This window comes from Lathamus discolor, chromosome Z, assembly GCF_037157495.1.
Source record: "Lathamus discolor isolate bLatDis1 chromosome Z, bLatDis1.hap1, whole genome shotgun sequence".
NCBI lineage: Eukaryota > Metazoa > Chordata > Aves > Psittaciformes > Psittacidae > Lathamus > Lathamus discolor.
In genome coordinates, this window is record NC_088909.1 from 25022227 (window position 1) to 25043336 (window position 21110).

Consider the following 21110-nt stretch of genomic DNA (forward strand, 5'->3'; position numbering starts at 1 on the left):
CTACTGGTTTTCACAGGAGAAGCTTTGGGAAGGTTGAAGAAGTTCCTGTGCAGTGTGGCTGTGCAGCCGCAGCAGTCAGGGAGGGTGGTTTATGGCATGATGGAGCAGTACAAGGAGCAGGCGTAGGCGCAGGGTAGCGGAAGGAGAGCTGACAGCATGGAGGAGGTGTGAAAAGCATGCGTGGGAGATGGGGGTTCTGTATCCCCTCCTAATGGGATCTTGTGGCTTTCAGATCCGCAGGGACCACTCCAGGTGCCACCTTTGCTCCAGCCTTCCTGTTTCAGCCTCGCAACCCTGACAGCTTCAAACAGTCAGAATTCCCTCAGCCTACGAGCCCCCTTAGAGCTGTCCAGTCATTCTAAACCTTCCCTGTTGTTTTTTTCTCTTTCCTGCCTGCCTCCTGGAGCAGGAAATCCATTTATTGAGCACTGGAGAAGGACCAGTTGTCCACGTGCACCCAAGTGAGATAAATTTTGGCAGCATCCAAGTTCTACAAGATGCTTCCCGGACCCTTCACCTCTCCAATCAGTCTGTCATCCCCGCATCCTTCTCGGCAAAGATGGTAAGTGTCGCTGGGGCTGTTTTCCAGAGCAAGTGAGTGGCCCATAGCAGCCTGTGACTGGAGCACTTATTTCTATGCAACATTTCCACGTCACTGAGATGTGTCTGAGAGAGAAAGCCAGATGTTCCATCCGAGTGCAGCAAGAGGAGCCTGGCTCCGGGGGCACTTGTAGCTGGGGCACCCGTCAGTAAAACAGAGTTTGCAGAGATGTTTGAGCAGAAAGGAGTTCATTTCTGCAAGTTCTCCCTTTATTTTGTGGAAGGCGTTTAGCTGTGAGAGTCTTTGTTTTTGGAACTGAGAGGTCTGTCCTCAAGGCGCTTAGGGTGAAGTGGGTTTCACACCTCCTCGGGGGTCAAACCAGCTGGGTTGTTGCCCAGAAGCAGACTTGTAAGGGTTGTGTACCTGCAGAGCCTGTGTGCTCTGTAACATTGTAGAGCATGTGGCTGCAGAAAGAGGCTGTTTAATTCCTGGAGGCGGCAGGGTGGAACAGGCTGCGGAGCAGAAGGAGGTTGTGGGGTCTTCTGACAGGGGCTGATGCAGCCAGGAAGGGCTCGTGTGCTGGGTCTGGGGGGTGCTCCCCACCGGAGGGGCGTCTGTGAGGGGCTTGAGAGGAGGTTTGTTCTTCTGCAGGCTGGGTTGTTGAAGTTCTGGAGCCGCTTCACGCAGGCCTGTGGCTGGGGACTTGGTTGTGTCTGCGCATGAGGCATCCAGCAGGGTGTGAGAGCACAGGCTCAGCCCCCTGGGCAAGGAGGAGGGGGCTGAATTTCCCTCCTGCTGCTTTTCCAGGCGTTTGGGGGTTAAATAGAACCTCAAAGTGGGGGATTCGCAGGCAGCTTGCTTTGTCCGCACCATAAAAATCTGCTTTTGACCTCTGCAAAGAGCAAGCACCCCAGTGCCCTCAGCAGCTGCCTCCTTCAGTGCCCTTTCTTACTTGCTGGTAAGCAAAGCAATTGTTACTCTGCTCGTCAGGGGAAAGCAAACATGTCCTGTTGCGCTGTGCCTATTGGCAACTGAATTACAGAGGGTTAGAAGTCTTCAAGACAGCTGTGCTTCTAGAAGCAAGCTGAGAGCTTTTCCCAAAGGCAAAGCAGGAGCAGTTTGGTTCTTAAATGTTGCGCTTGGCAGCAGCTGGGCAAGCCGTAGCCGTGGCCTGGAGAGCCGCGATGCGCAGAGTGGTGTCCCTGGCCTCCCTAGCCTGGCAGGGAGGGCAGATGCGATCATGGAGGGGTGAGCTGTGGACAGGGAGCACAAATGGAGACAAGCTCTGCCCCTTGATCCCGTAAAACATCCCGTTGACGGTGCTCGGGGCAGAGGCTAAACCACAGTGGTCCCCGTGCTTGTGCTGAGGAGATGCTGATGCTGAGGAGGCAGGAGGAGGCCGGTTGTTGGCAGGAGCATGTAGCCAGCCTCAGGCTCTGATCTCCGCCTCCTGCAGGGCTCGGGGTGCTTTTGGGCTGTTTCCTGCCACTGGCTGTTTGTGTGGATAAGGAGCAGCTTTGAAATGAAGAACAGAGGGTCCCCCCCACCGGGAATGCTGAACCACCTGGGACAAGGCTCTGCAGCCAGCTGGTGCAGGACGGGGTTTATTTCCCCTTCATGAGCAGCCCTACGAGGACAGTGACTCAGCCTGACTGAGAATGGGAATGCTGTTGTTAGAGCTATGGGAATGGGAATGCTGTTGTTAGAGCTACGGCTCTCGCTAGAGCTACGGCTTGATCAAGTGCAGCTGCATTTGTAACGTGGAGTTCTGCTTCCTCTGTCACTTGTGCAAGGCCAGAGTGACCAGATCACTTCAGTGACTCATCTGTAAACAGATTCAAGAGAGCTGATTGTGGTGTCTCCTCAGTCATCCCTTGGGGCAGCTATCCGTCCCTTCCTCCCTCTCTCCTTCCCTCCCTCCATCCGTCAGCTGCACACTGGTGTCCATTGTAACCAGATTGTGGAAGCTTTCATTCACGATGGACGTCTGTGCTGGGATAAGATTCTGATTATCGTGGTGAACTTCTGAAGTGGTGGATCCCAGCCCTTACTGGTTACTCAGGAGCTCTGATGCCCAATAGTACAAGAAGCTGCTATAGGGTCAGAAATAGCCACTGTCTTTGTGCATGCAGTGCATGCAGCTACGGCATCATTTTGCGGCGCACTCAAGGATAAGCAAGTAGCAGAGATGTTATCAGAGGTTGGGTATTTGTCTTGAAAGTGGGGGTATTTTGTAGCGTGGCTCCAAGAGGTTTCTTGTCTCTGAGACACAGGCTGGATTGGGGGCAGGCAGAAGCTGACCTAGAAACCCAAGGGAATGTGTCTCGGCAGAGCCTTGTGGCCCTGGCAGGTCTCCTGTTCAGCAGTGCACGGTGCTGCCCCTTGGAGCCAGAGCAGATGCTGACTGAAAGAATGAGGAGAGGATGCAAATCGTCCTCCCCTGGCCTGGGCTGTTGGCGTGGGCTGTTGGCCTGGGCGGGCCCAGCAGGGCTGTGCTGAGTCACGCCAGGGAGTTGAAGGTCTGGCTCCGTCGAGACCCCCATCCTCATTCCTCAGGAATAGTTTCTGGGGTACAATTTTCTGGCGGGCTTGTTGCCAAGCTTTGATAAATGAGCTTTGTCAGGGAGCAGACTCTCAGATTCACGTTTGGAGCGGAGCTCTCAGGGCTCCTTTCCAGGCGAGCTGCCCTGTGTCAGCACGAGCCAGAGAAGCTGTACATGAATGTCAGTGGAATCTTCACACCCACTGGCTCGGTGTGAACGTGTTGCCTGGGCAGGCCTTGGCTGGTGGCAGCCAGGTCCGTGGTTTCCGTCCTAAATGAGTGTTGTTTGTCTTCCAGGCTGGTGCAGACTCGTGCTGGACCGTTGGACCCAGTCAGGGAGTGATCCCTGCCAAGGCCGAGGTGTCTCTGGCTGTCACTGCAAACTTGGATGACACGGAGCAATTCAAGGACGAGGTGGTGCTGTTCATTGAGAACAGTCGTGCCTACGTCATCCCCGTCCAGGCTGTTGGCGTTGGCACCACGATTGTCATTGACAAACCCTTTGGCCCGGAGCTCAACCTGGCGCCCTGCTTCAGGTAGGGAATCTCTCAGCTCCCACTTCCCCATGGGCTCAGCAAGGAGGAGTTCTGCTGCAGTCCCTCAAGCTTCTTCAGTGCTCACAGTCCTGGCTCTGCTTCCCTGAAGCCACAGGGCTTCCTTTGGAAACATTTTATGGCCATCTGCAAGTCAGTAGGTACTCTGAAAGCCACCGAGCTGGAGAGCAGTTGCTAAGTTGTTGCTGAATTGTCTTTAGTCATAATCCATTTGTCTCCTCACTTTATCAAACAAAGATTTGGAGGAAGAGAGCAGGTCCTGGAAGCCTCCAGCTGAGAAATGCTGCCTTACAAGTACAGACATGTTTCTCTCTGCAGTGATATTGCTTGCTTTGCCATTCCGTCTGGAGTAAGATCTCAGAGCAGCAGCAAGCCTGGGCAGTAGCTTGTTAGCAGCTCCTCGACTGAATGAATGGCGCTGGTTTATTTCCCCTCTGGCCAGGAGCCCTGGAGGAGCAGCAGAATTTCTTTGCCCTGTGTCATCCCCCACTTGGCTCCTCTCCCCCACTCCGTGCCCGGTTGCTCTTTATTAGACGTGGTGGCTCTTCCCTGGTTTCTCCTGCCTGCTTCCCGAGGCACGGGCAAGCGAGTGTGGATGCAGGACCAGCTCTGGAAGGGGGAGGAAGTGTGGAAGTGTGGAAGTCTGCTGAGGTGGAGTGGGATAAATGAAGAGTCTCGATTGAAATTGGTGAGCTGGAAGGAGAGGATTCAGTGGTCCCAACGTGTGTGTCTGAAACCAGTCATGTTCTTGGAGACAGGAGGAAAAAAGTGCTGTTTGCCTTGTGTTGGAGACCTCCTCAGAGAAGAACAGTCTTCTTGGGGTGGCTCTTCCTTTCTGTGGCTGCAAAGAGGGTCCGTGGTGCTCCGATACCTGAATTCTTGGGGTAGAAAGAGCAGCTTAATCCTACCTTAAGTACTTGGGATAGATTTGGAGAGGTAAAATACGCACCCACGAGCCCTCCACGTACGCAGGGACATCGCAGGGAGGCTGGTGCTTGTCCAGAGTTTCCTGTGCTCAGTGCAGCCACAAGCTGGCTGCACAATGGAGGGGACAGTGTCCATGTGATTCATGTAGTTGTCTTCTGCCCCCCTTTATGTCATTGCCCGCGGGATCAGTTTGGAGCTGTTGCCATTGCTGTCGGCTGCAGAGCCGCCACCAGAGGGTGGTACGTTGGGGGCAATGAGGGTTGGATGCTCCCTACGAGACGCCTCAGAGGCATGAACAACAGCTCCCAAGGGGAAGGTGGAGTGGCAGCGAGGCTGTTCCTCCAGCTACTTGCATGTGGGGCCGGCTCTTTACGAAGCTCTTCCTTGCTGGAAGGGTGCCAGCAGAGCAGCTGCTGGATGGTGACAAACCTAGGGGCAGCCAAGGTCTGGCTTTTGGTGAAGCCGAGTGTGCAGTCAGGTCGTGCCCTCAGGGTGCTGAAGCTGGGTGACCAGTGGCAAATAGCAGCTCCCCTGCCATTTTGTGTCTCTGCTTCTCCTCTAGCCTGGATCCCTGCTGTTACCGCTTCAAGATGACAAACAAAGGACGACGCACCCATCTGCTCTATTGGACCACAGAAGGTGGCACCACACTTAAGCAGCGCAAGCGTCTCCCTCGCATCAGTAAGAGCAAGGGCAAGGTTTCCTCCTGTGGCCCCGTGCTGAAGCTTCAGCCACTGAGGACGGAGCTGATGCCCGGCCAGACAGCGGAGGTGGTGCTGAAAGGCTCCTGCAGCACCCCCCAGGTGAGTTCTGCATCAGGGCATTTCTGCAGCCCCTTGACATTTGCCTGAGCAAATGGGCAAGTGCTTCTGAGAACCTGGTTTCCTGCCATAAGTTACCGTGGCAGCACCAGTTGCTTTCCATGCTCGCCACCATCAGTTGCTGAGGCTTTTTGAGTTCCATGGCTACCATAAAGCCAACTTGGTGGTAGCAAAACATGGCCTGAAGGCACTGTCGCCCCAGGCTCTGTCCAGCATGGCCTTGTACCCTGCCAGGGATGGAGCATTCACCACTGCTTTGGCAACCTGTGCCAGTGCCTCACCATCCTCACAGTGAAGAACCTCTTCCTTGTATCTAACCTGAACTCGCCCTGTTTGAGTTTAAGTCCATTACCCCTTGTCCTGTTGCTGCAGTCCCTGAGAAGAGTCCGTGTCCGGCATCCTTGTAGGCCCCGTTCAGCTAGTGGAAGGCTGCTCTGAGGTCTCCCCGCGGTTTCTCTTCTCCAGGCTGAGCAGCCCCAGTTTTCTCAGCTGGCCTTAAAGTTAGAGGTAGACTGGGAGCCCAGGCAGAAAGTAACTAAAGAAATGGCCAGTTGTCTGTGTGGGGAAGCAGCGAGTGAAACAAAACACCCAGGAAGGTAGGGAGTGTCTGGGAGCAGCATTGATTTTCCTCTGTAGACAGACACGGGCCGGGAGCTTGTCCGGCCCGGAGACCGGGACGAGAGAAATGAACCCAGTGTGCCAGCTCTAATGATCCGAATGATGTCCGTCCACATGGGAAAGTGTTCCAGGGATCATTAGAACTGAGAGCTTGACTTGTGTCAGTATTCCCATCAGCGCTCGCCCCGCTCCCTCAGCCAGCCCCCGTGTGCCGAGGGCAGGCAGGTCTTGCAGCACCCTTGGGTTGCAGCTCAGAGGGGCAGATTTCAGCAGGGTCACTGAGTGTTCTCCTCCCTGGACCCTTCTCTCCGGGGGAAATCCAGCTCTGCAGAGGAGCTGCCGTCTGACCCCGGTGTGCCTTCCCTGGCTCCAGGAGCACTGGGCACAAGTGTTTAAGTGAATGGGGAATAAATGTGCATTAAGCTCCTGCTGCTGCTAGAGTTTGAGAGGTGTTTTAAAGGATTGCCTGAGTGGTAGCTTGAGGAAGACTTGATCCCTCAGCTGGTTGACTCCGATGGGACTGTCCCTGTGCAGTCCTGAGCCCATGAGGCTTTGCTGAAGAGGGAAGAAGGAACCAGAAGGGAAATGGTCAGGCCACTGGTGAGGGTGCCTTCCTGGAAAGCCAAATGGGCATCTGTGAGCTCAGCTGTGGCTACCTGGCTCGTGCAGTCCAAGTCAAGAGCCTGGGATTGGGTCTTCCACCTTCCTTAGGTCTCGAGAACTTCATACTCTTGAGGCTGGTTAGAAGCCCAAGACCCTGTGGTGCACGTGCAGCACAGGTGATTCTGACGTCTCTAGGCTCTGAGGAGGAGTTGGGTTGTGGTGGTCTATCAGAGGGAAGAGAGAGGAAAAAAGGGAGGAATGTGGGGAAGTGAAACCATGAGGAGGAATCAGGAAAAGTCTTGGATGTAAGAGCATCCAGCTTAAGTAGAGGGTTTTCATGCCAGGTTGAAGACATCTCTTTCCTGGGGAGGTTTGTTTGACAGGCAGGTCTAGGGGGACACAGTACATCCTAGGAAGGCAGGCTGTCTGTTTGGGGTTTTCCCAGGGATCCTTTCCACTAAACTTGCAAGGGAGGATTTGCTGGCATTGATCCTTCTATCCCCTGTTTCCCTTCATACAGTCTGGTTTGGTTTTTTTTCATGAGTTCCTACAGTTTTCGGTAAGCATTTTGTTTGGCAGTGGGACAAAGCAAAGCAATAACCGTTTGGGCAGGGATTGTTCTGAGAGCTGTAGGCAGCACAAGACTCCTGAGGGCCTTTTGTGGTGGTTGGGTTGTAACACGAGGGACGCGTGAGTGCAGAACAAAGAGGATGCAGCTTATAAAGAAGAGAGGGCTCCTGAGGAGACCAATGGCTGTAACTTCATGCAGTAATGGGGCGTGTGGGTGGGCGGCTCAAAGATGCAGTGTGTTTTGTGGACACCCTGATAACACCCGCTGGGGGCCGTGTGGCTCGCATGCAGGTGGTGAAGGAGAAGCTGCTGTGTCACGCCATCGTGGGCAAGGAGGGAGTGAAGAATCTGATCGTGCAGGTGGACGTCACGTGCGAGTTCATTGCTCCTGCTCTGCAAATATCCAGCAGAGAAATCACTTTCCGGGTGGAGAAGGTGAGTCTCTGCATTGCATCCTGGCACTGACTGGTGTGGCTGGGGTGTGCCTGTGTCCTAAGGAGGAAGTTCTCCAAGTCCACAGAGCTTTGGCTGTTGACTTGAGCCAGGCCCAGCTTTTGTCATGAATGCCGAGATCATTATTTCACCCCTGTGAGGCTGGGGACAGTCTCCGCAGCTCTATTCTGCCCTTCTCGAGGTGCAGACAGAATTGAGCTGCTGAGCCAAGGGCACGGGCTGAGATGTGGGACCCGTGAGAGCAGCGTGGGCTTTGGAAGAGCCACTTGCTGTGCTGGGGCTGCAGGTGGAGAGCAGATCCCTCCTCACCCTCCCTGAGGTGGTGGTGAGAGGAGTGAGGATGCTGCTAGAGATGAGGCTGTTCTCTAAGTTGAGCCAGGTAGAACTGAGATTACAGCTGCTCTGGCGAGGGGGAGCATGCCCCCCTCTAGAGAGATGCCAGTGTCTGTAGTCAGGGTTTTGAGGATCTTCCAAGGTGTGGTGATGTCCGAGCAGCGATCGTGTAGGGAAGCTGAGAAAAGCTGAGATTCCTGTCAACTCCTCAAGCTGATGAGGAAAAACTGGCATCTCTTGCGCCTCTTTGCCTTCCCTGCCGTCGGTATGGGTGCTGCCTCTTTGCCTTTCCCAAGCCTCACCTTCTTCAAAGGACCCACGAGTGCCCTTCAGCTGCAGCGATGAGAGCACCAGTGCAACGTGTGTGCCCTTTAGTGTCTGGATCCCGACTCCTGCATCACCTTTCCCCGTCGCGTGAGGTGTCTGAAAAAGAGCAGATAGCTCATGATTTAGTTTCTGCGGTTTCAGGTCTCTCCTCCACTTCCCAGGCTTCCAGAGAAGCACAAATCCTGTGAGCAGGCGGTTCACATCTAATCAGAAGCTTTTCAGCTCCCCCTGATGTCTGCCTGTGGTCTGCTTGATGCCACATGCTCCCATGTGTTGCGTGCTGCGACACTGCAGGAGTTGGATGCCAATGCATCCACAATTAGTTTCCCAAAGACTGTCTAGTTTAGATAAACCATGCAGGAAGCGCGGAGCAATGCATGGACAGGAGGAAAAGGCTTAGGCTGAGCTTAGCTTTGAGGCTGCAACATCTTGTCAGTGGAGCAGGGGCAGCAGGTTGCGGCCAGACTGTTGAGGTTTGGAGCTGTCTGCATGTGCCCGTGAATGTTCAAAGCTGACCTCGGGCTGCTGCAGGCTGTCCGCTGCAGGCCATATCCTGCTTGCTTGCCTCCTCTGAGCAGCATCACTGCCTTGCGGGCCTGGCAGAGCTGATAGGGTGGTAAGAAACTACTGTATGGGAGTGGAAATGGCCTTGTGCCTTGTGCCTGTGTGTGCTCTCTGGGCAGGAGAGGACACACAACTGGAGCCAGAGGGGGTTCACTTTCTGTTTTGGATCTTGCTGAAGCAGCTGCCTCCTCTGGGGGGCTGCTCCCTCATCTGTACGCGAGACTGTTTCCCTGTCCCCTGGGGAAGGCTGTGGGTTCTAAACGCGAAAGCGTCTGCTAGAGTTGGAGGACAAACTTTGCAGAGGGGTAGAAACCAATCAAAAGAGTAAATAGAGATGGATGCACTTTTGGGGTTGGAAAATTTGAAATGCGTCTGAAGGGGAGGAGGTCCATGGCCACTTCAAGGTCATTTTTTCTTGTCTCCTGTTTCTGTAGCACCCCGGTGATGTCCTGGCTGTGATGTACAAGCCTCTCTCTGTAAAGAACATGTGCTCCCTGCCCCTCAGCGTGGTCCTTGCCTTAGAGCAGCCCTTCTCCATCTGCACTGCGGACCAGCAGCCTCTCCCTGCAGATGCTCAGGTGAGCAGCCCCGGACTTTCTTGCTGCTGGGCTTTGAAGAGGGATGAACGTGGTGGTGTGTCTCTGTTGGGAGGTCCTCCATGATGGAAGTGTGTTCTGTAGAGTCTGCAGTAAAGTGGCCCAAGCTAAATCAGATGTGAAACGAGCTGCTGAAGGAAACAGAATGCCATCTGAATCGGGAAGAGACCTCCTGGCTTGAAGACAGGGGGAGGAGGGAGCAGGCACCCAGCTGTGGGCAAGCTGTAGGAAAGGTGTCTGCTGGAAGGCATGCCAGCTCTCCAGCAGCCATCCTCAGATAAGCTGGGGAACAGCTTGCTGTCTTTGAGGGCAGCCCTGCCTTTGGGAAGGCTGAGGTAGGCTTCTCCAGCTGCTGTCTGGCTCCTGCCCTGGTGTGTGCGGAAGGTGTTGGGCATGGGCTCTGCAGTGCACGTGTTGTCAGAGGTGCAGCCACCGCTGTGCTGCAGGCTAAAGGAGTTCCTCCAGAGGGTGAAGGCCTGGGTGCCAGAGTGCTGCTTTGGTTGTGTTTAGCAGGTGGCTTCTGCGGCTCCAGAATTCAGGAGACCAACGTGGATTTCCTCTTGTATTGGTGCAGAGCACAGAACCGTGAGCCTCAGGCAGCTTCAGAAGAAGTGCAGTGCTTGGTCAGACAGCGTGAAGAAAATGAAGGATGAAGCCAGAAGCCCGTGTTGGGGTCACACGTTGAACATTTTCTCTTCATCTCCTTGCAGCCCATGAAGCTGAGGACAGGGGAGGAACTTCAACTCTGCATCGGATTTAACCCTGCTTATGAGGAGGATTTGCTTATCCGGGCAGCGGAGAAGGCTCTGAAGATCAAGTTCCTGGAGCATCCTCACGAAGAGCAGGTCACCGTCCGGGGAGAAGTCTACTTCCCAAATCTCCAGATCCAGACCACGGCCGTGGACTTTGGCTGCATCTTGAATGACACCAAGGATGTGCGTTACATGGAGATGACCAACTGCAGCCCACTGGTTGTCCAGTACCACTGGGCATTCCTGAAGGACAGCCAGGTGAACCCAGTGAGGTATGCGCACCTCTCCCTCTCCTGGAAGCTCTTCTTCCTGATGTCCTGTTTGTGGTTTGCAAAGCCCGAGGCCATTTGCCTGATCTGCCAAATTGTTTTCAACCTTCCCTTGAGGAAATCACACCTCTGAGTTGTGCTCAGCCAAGGTGCTCAGGGAACAGGTGATCTCCGCCGGTTTGGTGCTGGGAAGGAGACAGCATTCTCCAGCCAGGCTGGGACTGTAGGACACTACTGACCCTTTTCACATAGCCATAAGCTGGAGTCCTGCTTTATCTCTGCAGCTGCAAAGCCATGCTTCGGCACTTGGAGAAGCGGATGTAGAAGGTGTCCTTCCCTGCTAAGCCCATCTGTTGTCATTTTGTACTAAGATCCTACCCAGGCACTGCCATCAGAGTGACACACTGCTGTCGCAGTCCCTTGCTCTGCTTTGCTGTAGGCCTGTATGGGTTCCTGGGGGCAGGAGGGCTGATGTAGAAAGCTGCTTTCTCAGATCTTCGTGGCCTGAGGCAAACAGCCCCTTGAAGTGAGTGTTCATCTCTTGAACTGCACGTCACATTCACAGAAGAGCTATGTAGAGTTTTAGTGAGGATGGCAGGTTCTGCTGTGACTTTAGGTCCAGCTGTAGATGCTGGAGGGAGCCCTTGTATGGACATCCCTGGGAAGGAGGACCATGCAGTGGTGGTCTATGGTTTCCAAGGCCAAGAGCAAACTTGTAGTGGTGCTGAAGCACATCTAGAAGCACATTCCTAGTGTTCCTTCTGCTGCGGCTTCTCTGCATAGCACAAAAGTCTGCTCTGGGCAGTTTGAAGGACGGTAGCAAATGGTTTTCCGTAATGCCCTAGGAAACGCAGCAAAGTTCACCACGTGGCACTGAAGCGCTGTTATTACAAACAAGGGAAACGATCAAGAAGCAGCTGTGTGAAGGGAATTGGGATCTGACTCGGAGGAGGTGACCTCTTGGGAACTGGAGATGAGCTGTGGCTATTAGGAGGGCTTGGGGGAGACGACCAGGGCACTGGGGCACTCCGGGGCGCTCAGCAGACACCATGGGATGCTGTGTGCCAGAGCTGGAAATGAAGATGGTCTCCAAGGTGTTACCACCAAACACTCAAAGTGTTCATTAGGAGCCTGCAGAAGGGCAGCGTGTCAGATGTTATTTCTGGTCCACACTAAGCACTGTTGGTATTCTAAATCATCAGCTCTAACTCAGTCTGACATGGAGGGAATCAAGCATCAGGTCTCATGAAGGGGAGATCAAAGACTGGAACTTTCCCTACCTGGGACCTTGCTGGAGCTGGTCATCAGAGACTCCCAGGATCAGTCGCGCACGTTTATTTTGGTCAGGAGAGAAAAACGCTGTTTCTCTGCCTCAACAAGACTTTGTGTGTTTACATTTTTTTCTTTCTAATTGTCCAGCCCGTTCTTTCCTCCTTGCTCTTTGGTCATTGCTGCTACCTGGGGCAGAGTGATCATATGTGCTGCCATTCAGCGAGACCTGGACAGGCTGGAGAGTTGGGCGGGGAGAAACTTGATGAAATTTAACAAGGGCAAGTGTAGAGTCTTGCATCTGGGGAAGAACAACCCCATGTACCAGTACAGGTTGGGGGTTGACCTGCTGGAAAGTAGTGAACGGGAAAGGGACCTGGGGGTCCTGGTGGATAGGAGGATGACCATGAGCCAGCAATGTGCTCTTGTGGCCAAGAAGGCAAATGGCATCTTAGGGTGCATTAGAAAGGGAGTGGTTAGTAGGTCAAGAGAGGTTCTCCTCCCCCTCTACTCAGCCTTGGTGAGGCCGCATCTGGAATATTGCGTCCAGTTCTGGGCCCCTCTGTTCAAGAAGGACAGGGAATTGCTTGAAGGAGTCCAGCGCAGAGCCACAAAGATGATTAAGGGAGTGGAACATCTCCCTTATGAGGAGAGGCTGAGGGAGCTGGGTCTCTTTAGCTTGCAAAAGAGGAGACTGAGGGGTGACCTCATCAATGTTTACAAATATGTAAAGGGTAGGTGTCAGGATGATGGAGCTAGGCTTTTTTCAGTGATATCCAGTGATAGGACAAGGGGCAATGGGTGTAAACTGGAACATAGGAAGTTCCACGTTAACGTCAGGAAGAACTCCTTTACTGTAAGAGTGACAGAGCACTGGAACAGGTTGCCCAGGGGGGTTGTGGAGTCTCCTACACTGGAGATATTCAAGGCCCGCCTGGACAAGTTCCTGTGTGATGTACTGTAGGTTACCCTGCTCTTGCAGGGGGGTTGGACTAGATGATCTTTTTAGGTCCCTTCCAACCCTTGGGATTCTGTGATTCTGTGATATGAGCAACACAATCCAACTGTTGCTGTGTGGCTGGACATAGGCAGTGTAGACCAACGTGTGCCCTTTCTCTGACTTCTGAGGCACGAATCTCTCGTGGTTACTCTTGTTGTAGACCCACGTGGTTAGAGACAGACTAACCCTAAGCCTCAGCCCTTGGACCTCTGAGAGCTCAAAGCTGAGCTAAGCCTTTGCACCAAGGTGTTTTCTCCAGTGACGGAATGGATCTTCAGAATCACGCAGCAGGAGATAGCAGATCTGGAGGCAAGCAGTTGCCAGCTGCCTGCAGCGCTGCTATAGCAGTGTCATTGCCAGGCGTTGACCTGCTCCATCCCAGTTTTGGAGCTCATTGCTGAGCTCACACCACTGATGCCCCCGCAGGGGCCCCATCCTGCCGAGGAGCTGCTGTGCAGACTTCCCTCCCTCCCACTGCAAGGTCCCTGAGCAAAGGTCTGTTCTTTTTCCAGGTTCATGGAGACAGAGCCCCTCGCCTTGGGTGTGGAGGAGGTAAGTGGGAATCGGTCTCACTTCCACATTTCCAGTGTAGCAAGCAGTTACGTACTCCCACTCCCACTGGTGTCCTGGGTGCTGCTCCCAGAGTGGCCTCATGTCATAACAAGCGCATCACTGGTCATTGGAGAGGCCACATGGGAGGTGTTATCGGGCTGGTCAAGAACATTCCTTGTGCGGCAGTTATGGAGGACTTTATCCATCTTGGTCCTCATCTAGTGGTGGGTAAGAAATTCCTGCAGCAGCATTTGCTGCAGCAGCATTTTCTGCGGCAGCAGTTGCTGCAGCATCTGGAGAGAGCAGGATGTGAATCAGAGACAGGGAAAAGCATGAGGAGTGCGAGGAGCTGGGCTGGATCCTGCCCCCGGCTCCACAGGCTCTCAGCTCCCAGTCTCGTGTTCTTCTGAGGGCAGGAAAAGGTGTTTTTGAAGGCAAGTTCTGCAGCAGAGAGAATTTCTTGCTGCCAGGAGACACCACAAATGAATGTAGAGTATTAGCTACTGCATTAATTGGGACTGTGGGAGAAGGTTTTCCCCATGGTCTCTCCGTTGGTGAGTGGAACGGCTGCAGTGTGAGATGAGGATGATGTTGCCTGTGTTTGAGGAAGAGGCCCCTGCAGCCACATCTGTCCTTTGGCCCAAGCTGAGGCTGCTCTCCTGCATCAATCCCGTGCTCCACGTGTGGATCTCTCCTCCCTGCCTGCAGGTTTTCGATATCCTGCCACTGCACGGTGAGCTGCAGCCGGGCCAGAGCCAGCGCGTCTCCTTCTCCTTCTTCGGCCACGCCAACACCGTCAGCCAGGTCACGGCGCTGTGCAGGGTGGAGGGAGGCCCGAGCTACGAGGTGGCTCTGCGTGGGGAGGCCTCGCGCATCAGCTACCTCCTGGACACCACCGAGATCGACTGCGGGCTGCAGGTACCGCACACTGCTCTTGTCAGTGCTCCTTGCCTCCAAGCATGACCGGTGGGCTGCTGCCCACCCGGGTCCAGGGCTCTCCCCCCTTCCCAGCTGCTTCGCTGGCTCTGTGGCTTGGACGTCCAACGTTTGGGGGATACCTCCAAGCTGGCGTTTAATGGCCATCTCCACCCCAGCCCAGCCCAAAGCTGGGAATCCCTCCTCTAACTAACGCTGCCTCCTGGGGCAGGCAGGATCCCAGTGGTGATCTGCAGAGGGATGTGTCCCTGAGACATCCATCCGCTGATCTGCTCCTAAAGCCCAAATGAGGTGCTCTCTTTTAATGCTCCTGATTCATCAACCAAGGAGGCAGCTGACCTGGGCTTCCAGTCACCGTAGCCGGATAGAATGTCCCTGAATAACCCTCACTGTACTTCTTTCCGGTTACAGCCCCCACAGCTGTTTCCAGCTGTTGGCCCTGTGTGCGTTTCCCTCTCTCCCTCCCTTTTGGCTTGTGTTGTGCCCACAAATGCTTGTGTGCAGGTGCCTTTTCTCCTGAAATGCCCCAATGCCTCCTCCTGTGTTTCAGCTCGCAGTTGGGTGACACCTTCAAGTGCAGAGAGCTTGTGTCCCCTACTTGCTTTATTACTGATCTTTCCATGGTTGCTATTGCACCTCTGCCACAAATAGCTGTTCCTGTGTAGGGCCCAGGGTACCCTGTGGCCGCGGGCTGCCCAGGCTAACCCAGAGAGCCCAGTGCCCATCTCTCCTGTGCGCTCCCTGCTTCTGGGCTGTGTTCCTTTGCTTTCAACCCGATGGAAGAGGAATGAAATTCTTGGCAGCAGACGTGTGCCTGTAACTTCCTGCTCTTCTGTCCTCTGCTCAGGTGTTTAACAAAGTCACGGAAGCAGCGCTGACCCTGCAAAACAGCGGGAAGCTGGGATTTGCCTTTGTGGTGCTGAGCCCCGGCACAGGCACTGCAGCCAGCCCTCTGCCTGGCGTGCCCCTGGTCGTGCCCAGCAGGGTGAGTAGCACAAGGGCTTCACCCGGCCTGTGTCAGGCTGCCCAGGAGAGCGCTTTGGGGGAAAACAGGGGGAATGAACACACAAGCCCCGTCCAAAACCAGCCAGGAGACACAGGGCTGTGAGCGACTGTTGCAGAGGCAGAGGAGGTCCATCGAGCAGAATCCTAACGGAGCCCCTGATTGTCCTTGGGCGCCGCTGGCTCTGCTGTCCTACAGCAAGCACCAGTGGGAGGCACGAGTGCTCCGGGAGCTCTTTGGAGCTGAGTGCTGAGCTCTCTGGTTGTGCCATCACTGGAGCATCACTCCATCGCAGCTTGTCATCCTGCCTGGGTGTCTTAGAGCTGGAGCAGTGTTCCTGTCTTGGTGCCCTTTTGCGATGGGAAGAGGAAGCCAAAGGGCCAAGTGGCTTCCACCTTCCTCAGTGCCTGTCCGTCTGAGGGGTGACATGCTGATGTCCTCTCCTGCAAGCTGCTGCCAGGAGCTGCTGGCCCTGCTGGAAGCAGAGGCCCTTCTCCGTTCTTCCAGAGCAGCTGGTGAAAGAGCTTTGGTTTGTTGTGCCTGGCTCTGGCTAGCAGAGGGTAAACCCTGTGAGCAGAAGAGCAGTGAGACTCAGGCGTTTGGATACAGGAAAGCTGGAGGTGGTGATGTCTGATGTTTCCTTATGTATGAGAACCTGTCTTGTGTTCTCAGCGCGTCTGTCATGTGAGCCATCCCTCCAGTGAATCCTCTTTGGTACACTGCGTCCCTCCCTCTTGTGTGCCCTGCAGGGTTACGTTGAACCTGGCAAGCAGCAAGTGCTGAAAGTGTATTACCTGCCAGGAGTGCCTGGAGTCTTCTGCAGGGCTTTCCAGATCCAACTGGGTCACCTGGAGCCAGAAAAAATCTCCCTGAAAGGAGAGGGGACCTTTCCCAGGATCCACTTGGACCTGCCCAGGAACATCAAAGGTGAGCACTGCCTGTCTGCTCGGCTTTCCCCCATGCCATATGCCCACAGGGCAGCTCACAGGCACCTCGAGCAGGCCTGGAGGTTTCAGGGCTGTCAGACAAGGTCAGCCCTCTGGTTGCTTCTTTAGCCTCTGGCAGACGAGCCCATGTGGGCTTTGCCGCAGGAACCATCGTGCACAGCTTGCCAAGAGGTCTGGGAAGATGATGGCTGGGCAGAAAAGCTTGGGAAAGCTGTAATAGAGGCTGGCAGGGATTTTGACAGGGGTTGGGTTTGCATCACGCTGTGGGGCTGAGATGCTCCTGTGTGGCGAGAAAGACGGGTGGGGGTGAGAAGCAGCAGGATCTCCTTTCCCTACATTGCTGGAGCAGTTTGTGTCTGGGTGTCGGGGGAATGGGGCTTCCCGTCTTCCGTGGGATTTGTGCTGCCCCACTGCTATGGGTGGTGTCCTGTGCTTTCAGGCAACGCCAAATATGAGAAGATCCTCCTAAAGGCCAAAGAAAAGCTGGACAAAGGCAGCCAGAGAGAAGAGGCCATTGCTCTGGGGGAGGCTGTGGCAGCCGAGCCCCGCGTGGACGACTCGGGCACCGTGGTGAGTAGAGCTGCTGCCCTGTCCCGCACGTGCCACCCTCCTGCGAGACACTGGAGCCCCTGCGCCCCACAGCAGCTGCCCAGGGCCCTGCCGGCACTGGGCACCTCCCTGCACACCCCTGGCCACGGAGTGTGTCAGCTCAGCGTGCCCCTTGGGCTGCCCACCTCTGGGAGTTGTCCCTCGTGGCGATGCGCCAGCTCCTGACTACCCCGGGGAGATGCTGAAAGCTGTGCTCGGGCAGTTGGGTTTCTGGTGCTCTGAAGGACACACAGGGTGGTGCTGGGGGGTTTGTTGCTCACCGGCCAAGCTCTGCCAGGTTTACAGAGCGTAAAGCAGCAGCCTGAATGCAGCCTGAGGCTGTGCTGTGTTCTGTATCTCCAGGAGGCTCCAGCTCTCTCATGGTTCCCTTTCCAGGAGAGCTTTTGTCCAGGCTGCTTTGGCACTCACTGGAGGCAGGGACATACTTGGAGCTTTGGAAGGTTTCTGGCTTGTTTGTGTGTCTGTCCAGATCAGCTTTGATAACTGGGCAGGCAGAGACACTGGAGTTCATTTCTGTGGGGATATGATCCTGCCTGAGAGAGCAGGAAGTGTCACAGACACCGACCAGTGAGACAGACTGACTCCGTCGCCCCTCTCAACAAGAGCAGGGTGGGATCCTCCACCCGAGACAAGCTTGTGCCTTGGGAAGGACCTTGGCTAACCAGCCCCTGTCTTTCCTTTCCTCAGTGGGATGCTCAGCTGCAGATGCAGATGGAGGAGATGCTGGTTGAGGAACATGCCCTGGAGCAGCAGAAAGCTCTCGCCTCCCGTCCCCCGGAGGACACTGCCTTTCACCAGCGTGTACATCGGAGGCTTCTCAAGTTAGTAGGGACTCCTGTAGCCTGTCTCCAGGGGCCGCGAGGGTAACAGCCAGCAGTGCAGCCCTGCCCCTGAGAGCTCCTTGTGTCTCAGAGTTGGGAATAGCTGAAGACTTCAGAAAGGGCCTGATGCTGAGAGCTACGCCGTGCTCCCTGTGGGCAGCTCGGTGTCCTCACTTGCACAGTGCTACCCTGAGCTCTGGAGGTGCTCCACTCCCCACAGTTGCTGGGTTCTGTTCTCAGAGCTGAGGGGGTGCAGACCAGCAAGCCCTTGCAGACAGCACAGGCACCACCCCTGCTGACCAGCTGTGAAAGGGGCATCTCCAAGCCGGTGTCTTTGTGCCGGGAAGCAGACCCCACTAAGCAGGAAGAGCAGGGAATGGTCCAGATCCCTTATGTGCTTTTCCAAGTGGGATTGCCTGCAAAAAGACCTTCACAGCAATCTTGTAGTGTTGGTTACTGCACGCGATACTCTCAAGCGCTGCTTTGGGGACAGATCTGGCTGCAGAGCAGTGGAGGTATCCTCTGCAAGGAAATCCTGTGAGAAGGTCCTGAAGCAGTTTCAGGCTTGGGCCGGACACCAGCTTAGCAGTTTCATTGAGACCCGTGGAGACGCAGTGGACTTCTCTGCAATGGCTTTTCACAGCATAGGAACTGTGTCCAGTACCCGCTTTAAACTGACTCGAAGATCCCGTTGGTGGCTGATAAATCCTAGGCCCTGCACTCCCCATGACTTAGCCAAGTCTTATTACTGGGTGCTCAGGTCAGGCCTTGGGTTTCCTGGGCTTGGCTTGAGTTTTCACAGCAGTGGATACAGAATTATCCACTCCATTTGCTTCTCCACCCCACGCCATGCTGGGCTTTACAGAGTGTCCTTCCTCCTCCTTTCAGAGCTGAGCTGCCCGAATACGTCCTGGACCTTGGCTATGTCGTTCCCGGTGACATCCACACACACATGGTGAAGCTCACCAACACCGGGCACTTCCCTGCATCTTTCAAGGCCGATGGATATGTCCTGTATAACACAGGTAACCAGTGGTAAAGAGGCTTCACGGGGGCTTGAAGGGGCTGTCTCTGCCACATCAGCTGGAGCCATTGGGCATGGGGAGATTTGAGTACTTCCTTGGGCAGCTTTTTCCTCCTTAGTACCCCTCTGGCCGGTGCCCTGTTCAAGAGCCTGAATTCTGTCGAGCAGTGCCCAGAGACCTGGTCTGCCTGTGGCTGCCCTAAAAAGTCATTGCAGGGGCCAGATGGGCTGATCAGCGTGATCGCCTCTCAGCATCTACTGCTCTTGGCTCCCGTGAGCACCATCGGAGTTTCTTTGTGCACTCTGAGGGTTTATGTTGCAGCCAGATGGACCCTCTGTGGTTCGGAAGTGCTTTGTTTAGAGTTCCTAGTGCCAGAGCACTTCTGCTCAGCCTTATTGAACGGCCTGTGGGATCCTGTGCCGTATCGAAACAGGCTTCGCAAAGAGGCCTTGGGGTAAGGCTGCAGCTCCGTCACACGGGGACTGCTGTCTGTGACGGGTGGCCAGGCGTCTCTTCTAAGCCGCTGTCCAGGGAACACCACAGCATTTGGTATCTTAGTTGGAAATTGTCCTTTGGAGAGGTGTATGCGTCCTTCCCTGAGATGCCTGCTGAAGGAATTGCCGGAGCTCCTCAACCAATGTGGTTCGTTTTTACCCTGCAACCCCTGGATTCTGGCTGTGAAAATCCTTTTGCTTTGGGCAGTGACAAGGGGAGCAGAGCAGCTTCTCTGGAGATGGAAAGGGGTCTTTCACAGAGCTGCCAGCCAGGACACCCCTGTGGCCTTGCCATGCTTCTGAGCCATTTCCTGTTGCTTGTGTATCTCAGCTGCTTGATTTTCCTGTGTTCAGGCTTCAGCGTGTGCCTGGACCTTGTGAAGCGCCTGCCCTGCTGTGAGACCAAGACATTTGAAGTGTGCTTCGACCCACAAAGTGCCAACGTGCCCCTGGGAAAGGTGGATGTGCTCCTGCCCATCAAGGTAGGCCAGCTTGTGGGGCAGGCAGCAGGTTGGGCACAGCAGCGAGTGTCAGCCGGGCTCTCAACTGGATGCTCTGTCCTTCTCTAGGTCAGAGGAGGCCCCACGTTCCAGGTCCGCCTGCGTGCCATTGTGGCTGAGCCGTCCCTCTGCCTCTCGAGGGACAGGCTGGAGTTCTCCTCTGTCCAGTGTGGGCAGTGGCAGGAAGAAACCATCCAGCTCCACAACACGTCCCAGGTCCCCTGTAAATGGTCCATGAGCATGAATGAGGCTGTTAAGGAGGTAAAGCACAGACAACGTGTAACACACAACTTCTCGGTTGGGTTTTCTTTGCCTCTCGGCTTTCCCGCCCCTCTGGCTGCCTGAGCACTTGGGCTGCAGCTCGCTTGAGGAAGCTTTTGAGGGTACAGAGCAAGGCTGGTTCACCTGGGCCTGCTCACTAGCTGACGCTTCACTTCTCTGCCATCTTCACCCATTCCTCCCCCTCCGAGGACACTGCCTCCCCATCTGCCTGCCCTGCCAACATGTTTGCCCTCCAGTTCTAGGCAGGGGTGGCCACGTCTGGGTGGGATGAAGGTGCTCCCTGCACCATGCCAGCATCTCGGAGCACTGCAGGAACCGAGGGTCTGTCCTCGCAGACCAAGGAGACCTCACGCGACTGGTTTCTGTGCGCAGGTGGACAAACATCTGCCAGCGAGCGAGCATGACAAGCTGCGGGAGGAGATGAGGCCCGCGCCCTGTGACTTTGAGGTGCTGCCCTCAGCTGGAACCCTCGCTCCAGGACAGCAGTGCCATGTCCAAGTCCGTTTTTCACCCACGGAAGAGGTGAGTTTGGTGGGTGTCACCCCCAGGAGGACTGTCAGGGCAGTGTGGTAAGGGGAGGCCAGCACAGGGAGCGGGGAATGAGCTCTGCCTCCGCGTGGAGCTTTCTGCCAGCCCTGTGCCCACCGTTCCTCAGTTTCCCCTGCACGGTCCCACGCAGTTTGGGAGTCAGCTTAAATGGTGGAGCATTCCCAAAGGCAGTTTGCATGTGGCCACCGTGACTTGGAAACTGGCAGCGTGTGACAGGATGGACCCAAGTGCTTCCATGGCTGGGGACAGTCGCAGGGATCTTTCAATTGCTCGTGGAGATTTCAGCGTCTCGTGTCTGGCTTTGACCAGAGCCAAGCACTGAGCAGAGAAGACGATCCTTATTTCTGTCCAGTGAGAGCTCAGCTGCCTCTTTCACACAGCTGATGTTTGCCCGGTGCTGCAGCGCCAGGACTGTGTCTGAGAAAGCAGACTTTTCTCACGTGCGTTGCGCTCCCCCACGACTAGGTGAAAACCTCTGATAGGCTGTTTTAGATCCATCTGGTAGCCAACTGCGCAGTTACACTCCCGAGCAGGACTCACCGCAGTTACTCAGAGCCATGCAGATGCTGTAGCCCCTGGTCTAAGTAACTGCCTGGTTTGGGTTCAGCTTAGAGGTGCTGAGAAGACCCCTGACCCTGGGGCGATTGTTGCCT

General features: G+C 55.1%; 1 protein-coding gene across 1 annotated transcript in view; it reads left to right on the plus strand.

The window, feature by feature from the left end:
- The window catches only part of LOC136005888 (hydrocephalus-inducing protein-like), a gene marked incomplete at its 5' end in the record, with an annotated part of 47953 nt that overhangs the window by 20691 nt on the left and 6152 nt on the right, over window positions 1-21110 (plus strand). The window contains 16 exons of the mRNA XM_065663778.1: window positions 410-562; window positions 3381-3619; window positions 5127-5367; window positions 7468-7611; window positions 9288-9431; window positions 10160-10473; window positions 13252-13291; window positions 14000-14209; window positions 15075-15212; window positions 15980-16157; window positions 16617-16747; window positions 17474-17649; window positions 18496-18632; window positions 19481-19608; window positions 19696-19887; window positions 20281-20430. Coding sequence (XP_065519850.1) covers window positions 410-562; window positions 3381-3619; window positions 5127-5367; window positions 7468-7611; window positions 9288-9431; window positions 10160-10473; window positions 13252-13291; window positions 14000-14209; window positions 15075-15212; window positions 15980-16157; window positions 16617-16747; window positions 17474-17649; window positions 18496-18632; window positions 19481-19608; window positions 19696-19887; window positions 20281-20430 — 2715 coding nt within the window. The remainder of the gene's footprint in view (window positions 1-409; window positions 563-3380; window positions 3620-5126; window positions 5368-7467; window positions 7612-9287; window positions 9432-10159; window positions 10474-13251; window positions 13292-13999; window positions 14210-15074; window positions 15213-15979; window positions 16158-16616; window positions 16748-17473; window positions 17650-18495; window positions 18633-19480; window positions 19609-19695; window positions 19888-20280; window positions 20431-21110) is intronic.